The 5,164-nt window shown below is 42.9% G+C and overlaps 1 protein-coding gene across 1 annotated transcript; it reads right to left on the bottom strand.

Annotated features, from left to right (window-relative positions):
- Positions 1-2,201: 2,201 nt before the first annotated feature.
- LOC142101838 (uncharacterized) lies at positions 2,202-4,433 on the bottom strand. The gene is made up of 3 exons (XM_075186277.1): positions 3,929-4,433; positions 3,519-3,602; positions 2,202-2,921 (listed from the first exon to the last, which is right to left on the bottom strand). The coding sequence occupies exons 1-3, from the start codon at positions 4,431-4,433 to the stop codon at positions 2,296-2,298; spliced, it is 1,215 nt and encodes a 404-aa protein (XP_075042378.1). The 3' UTR covers positions 2,202-2,295.
- Between the last annotated feature and the right edge of the window lie 731 nt (positions 4,434-5,164).

The following is a 5,164-nucleotide window of genomic DNA, read 5'->3' as shown; positions in this document are numbered from 1 at the left end:
CCAGATCAGACATAAGTTTAAAACTCCCATCATACCCCTGTCTATCTGGTAGGTTTATTACTGCCAATATGTTTGCTGGTACAAACCCCATCTGATCCCACAATAACTCTTGTATGACATATCTTCTGTCTGGCAACTACTCTCTGGTACCTTTGTTCCTGAATCTGACCACATTCCTCCTCCTAAAAGCCTGACCTGTATAGTTCGTATTAGAAATAAATGATGGTGCCCCGCGGCTCCATGCATTCCTAGGAGGAACCCGGCCAGATCCACTATTTGTATTATTTCCTTGTGTACTATACTGTGTATGATCCAGTACAGATTGACTACTCCCTGTTGTGGGTATATCTGCTGATACCTGAGACTGGCCCACTCCAGATAAAGGGGGGAAATCTAGTGTAGTATTCTCTACTGAGGCTTCCATCTCATCTATCTCAGTATTCTGATGCCCTGATTGCACCACTGACAGTTCTATGTTTGTGGAGGGTTCGACATCCCATATTGATTGTATTCCTTCCTCACACCCATTTACTACCACCTCTTGTAAACTACCATGTGTATATTTTATCTCATCAGTAGCAACACCATTATTGTCCACAATATTTTCAGCACCATCACTATGTATACTAGGAGTCTCTTGTATACAATGCTCAGGTATTTCTACTCTTTCCTGTGTCCCACTGGTTGCATCTCTCTGCTGGGATCCACTTTCCTGAGGTGTGCGGACATCTCCACTGAATTGTTGTTTAACAATGTCCCTTGGGACCGGAGGTGTTAGTACTTGATCTGCACTTTCTCTCTGCTGCTTTACCACTGCTGTCTGTCCCTTCTTGTACAAGTCTCCTTCCTTAAAGGAAAAACTGGCTTCCTGCAACACTGGTCTTTTCTGTAGCAGCTGCGCGTCATCTGGGAGGTCTTCAGACTCAGATTCACATGAAGATCTGGACTCTGGCTCCATTTTCTGTCTGTACTTTGTCACCTCTTTATTTGCATCAAAACGCTCCTGATTTTTATATACTTCTCCAACAGGTCCCAGCTGCTCTAAGACAGAATCAATGGGCTAGATTTACTAACAGGCGTGTTTGTAAACCCGCCGACTTTCGGCGGGTTTGGCGGCGGTTTAGCCATCGCCGGATTTACTAAGGCTAAACCCGCCGTCCAAACGGCCAGAAATGATGTTTCCAAACCCGCCTCTGTATAAAGCGCCATGACGGTTTCAACAATGTTCAACATACAAACAGCCGGATTTACTATTAGGGGGTTTATAAAGCCGCCGGAAAACCGCCATTCAATAGACCAAAATGAAAGCGCTGCTTGTGAGCGGCGAGATTGTTCAAACAGTGTGTTGTTTCAGGTATTTGGTCAATCAGAACAGAAGGAAAAGGGCCATTTCATGTACAAAGTTTTTTCCTTTGGGATTGTATATGTTAAAAGGCCAGTGTCTTGTAATTGCAGTGTTGTTTTGGTTTCTTTTTCTCTTGTGTCTTCCCACCATGCAATTTATTTACGGATTTCCACATTTGTTGTTTTTTTTTTAATATTGCAACAAAACCCTTAACAGAGTGTAAAAGCAATTCTAATGTACTCAATAAAGAATGGGTTTCTGGCTGATGACTCCTCTGCTGCGTCCTCACACATCTGCACAGCACAAATTCAATGAGGCACATACCCACTAGTAGAGGTGTGTTATAGCGTACCTTTGTACTTTGGTAAACTAGGTTCAGGTTACTAGAATAATCTGGTTGGGTGGCTATGTATGCACCTGAAAAGGGGTCTGATATTATCCTGGCTGGCTGTTTGATACATAATCTAGCAATACATCAATTTACCCCACCGATTATTGCAGTAGACAGTGAAGAAGAAGGGGTCCGTGTCACATCTGGTGATGTGCAGAGCACAGAGGGCGGAAGGGAGATTAGAGACCGTCTAATTGCAAACTACTTCACGTGTAAGTACATAGTATGAAAAACATTTTTTGCTCAAAAATGTGTTTTATGTGAGTGCAATTTTTTTATTTTTTTTTAAATGTTTTGTAAATTGGAACCTTTAAAAACAGGATAGTGTGTACTCCTCATGTGGTAAATATGAACATCCCTGGAATGTGACAGTCAGAGGTCAATGTTTAAGTGAAATTAGTGCATAGTTTTTAAAACATCAGTATACTCTTGTTTAATTAGCAGAAAAGAAACACTGACACCATAGAAATTTAACTGCATTTATTGCAGAACACAATAAATAATAACGTATAATGCTTACGCAAACTTGTGAAAACATTAAGCAATAATAATTATTGCACTAGCGACGCCTTTTTGCAGGCATATCACAATGCTTGGTGCCACTCTCTCCCCTCCCTCGCCCACCCCTGGTGCGAGCACCTCTCCTTGGAGGAGTACTCTGTACAGATGTGCTAGGCGTACTAGCGGTACTGGTGGTGGCCGAAAACATAGGTGCCGGTAAACGGGCTACAATTTCTGAATGTAGTTGCCCTGCCAGCCGGGTCACATTGGCATTCCCCTCACGTACTGTGGAATGTAAGGCCTCCACAGCCCCAGTCATTTGGGCCAGCTGCACATTGGTCTGTTCTAAAGCTGTTGCCAGACGGTTGATTCCAGCAGGGAGTTGACTATTGGAGCGGTGTATCCGCCTCAACTGGGCCGCAATTTGGGACATGTGGCGAGTTTGCCTGTCCATGAACATTGTTTGCTGCTGCTGGAATGCGCCAATAGACAGCGCCATTTCTCTGGCTGGGTCCATACTTTCAGGTGCAGGTTGGTGGTGTGATGGTTCAGCAGGGCCAGGTGAAACTTCCTGGAGGCCAGACACAGGGGCATCCACTGTTACCAGGGTGATGGTCGTTTGATCCTCTGGCACAGGGGACATTTCCAGGGACTCCGCCTGAGGTGCCTGGTATGAAGAGGGCCCTGTGTATGAAAAATGACGGTAAGTATATAGTATATAATATGTTTGTATATTGCATTCTGAACACTGGATAGGAAAGAATATTCTTTAGCAACTACAGATTCTTTCACAATGTTTGCATTCCTGATTTCTTGTCCTATGCTACCTGCTTAAGGATGCACTTATTATCCTTTTAATACCCATTATCATTTGGACTATGTATGGCTGAGGGGGATAAAAAAGCAAAGTCTTTTTAACCTACAAATATAAGCAGTCAGCCAAATGCTGCTAGACCGTGCTTTGGGGTAAACTACTACTATTTTAGTACTCCCTCTGTGTAGTACATGCTGGGTTATTTTGACTAAACTGCATGCTATAAAAAGTGGAGATGTTGCCTATAGCAACCAATCAGATTTTAGCTGTCATTTTGTTGAATGCAATAAATAAAGTAAAGGTATATTCTGATGGGTTTCTATAGGCAACATATCAGTTTAGTAAAATGTAGCCCTAAGTTCTCATTGCAAACAATTAAACTAAAAAAAAAAAAAAACATTGACAGCAACATTTGCACAGAAAATCAATTAACTCCATTATTTCTCTCCTAAACAGAAATCACGCACCTGCTTGCTCGTCTGTGCCCGAATCTCTCGCTGAAGGTGGGGGTGTAGGTGTGGGACTGGGACTGAACTGCGGTCCTGGCGATTCTGGATACATTAGAAAAAGCATACAATGTATTTCCAGAAAAATTTTTCCAAATATACTGTTTACTGCACAAATGTGTTTGCAAATTTTTATTTTTTTTGATATGAGAAAAAAAAAAACCTTTACAAACTATTAAAAAAAATACACTTTGAAAAACTAAAAATAATGCAAAACAAATAAGAAAAAACGTTTGCAAAGAGAAAAGCCGTTTTAAAAAGAGAAAAGCCGTTTTAAAAAGAGAAAAGCCGTTTTAAAAAGAGAAAAGCAGTTTTAAAAAGAGAAAAGCAGCTTAAAAAAACTTTTAGGGTAAAAAAACCAAATAACTCACCAACTACTTGGCCAAAAGAGGGCGAATCTGTGTCCTGCACATTTATGCCCTCTACAATTTCAGCCGGCATTATCTGGCGCAGCTCCTCCTCATATGTGGTGTACTCCATACGAAGTGGGGGGCCACCACCCGTGCGCCTTGTAGACCTTCTTTCCTGGGCCATCTTCTCTTTAAGCCTCCTCTTAATATCAGAGAAGCGCTTGCGGCAGTGCGCCACTGTCCGCTTCAGTGGGCCCACCGCGTTCACGGCCTCACAGACTCTCCCCCACAGTTGGTGACACCGCCTTAGAGGAGTCCGGGCTGCCAGGTTCCCTAGGATGACCTCGTAGCAGGGAATGATGTTGTGCACCAACACACAATTCTCATCATGTGAGAAGCGCACATTCCTCCCTGTCTTGGTCTTCCTGCCCTGTCCTGTCTCCTCAACCTCTCCCTCTCCCTCCTCTGACCCCTCAACCTCCATCTCCCTCTCCTCAGCCTGTTCTCCCCTCCTATCTCTGGACATTTTTACCCAGAAGACAGAAAAACACAAAACACTGAAGGACTTACAAACACAAAGAACAAACTACACTACCTACAGACACACTCTCCACACAGTCACACACAAGTAACACAGACAAAGGACAAGTCAAATACAAAAAATACAAGACAGAAAATAAATGTACAAAACAGGAAAAAACCACAGGACTACTCACACTTCAATCAGATATCGCTCCACCAATCCACCAAACTCCAACTCTCAGCTAACCACTATCCTCCAAACTCCTCTCACAAAACTCCTCTAAACCCTATCAGAGAAAAAAGTGTCAGGCCAGTGGTTTATATAGGGCTTGTGATGTCAAATCTCCTGAGTTTGAAAATAGCCAATAGTAACAGGCCAGGAGACAGGTGTAATTTTCAAAAAAACGGCCTTTACACAAAAGCGCCGTCATTTAAATCAAAAGCGCCATGTTCTATTCAAAGCCGCCGGCGGCTTTGAGCATTACATCCTGCCGTTACATCGCCGGCGGCTTCAAATTGAAGCTGAAATGCGCCCATTAGTAAATCCGGCTGTTTGCAATGCAAACCCGCCGGAAAACCGCCGCGATGCATGGCGGCTTGAAGCCGCCATGCATCACGCCTGATAGTAAATCTAGCCCAATGTCTCTTACAACAATTGCAAGGTCTTTACTTAATGAATTGAGTTTACCATTATATAAATTTTCTTTGCTTGGATCTGCAGCTTTTAGTTTATAA

Source organism: Mixophyes fleayi, chromosome 9, assembly GCF_038048845.1.
Source record: "Mixophyes fleayi isolate aMixFle1 chromosome 9, aMixFle1.hap1, whole genome shotgun sequence".
Classification (NCBI taxonomy): domain Eukaryota; kingdom Metazoa; phylum Chordata; class Amphibia; order Anura; family Limnodynastidae; genus Mixophyes; species Mixophyes fleayi.
The sequence above is the reverse complement of the archived record's forward strand: the minus strand, read 5'-3'. Positions and strand labels throughout refer to the sequence as shown.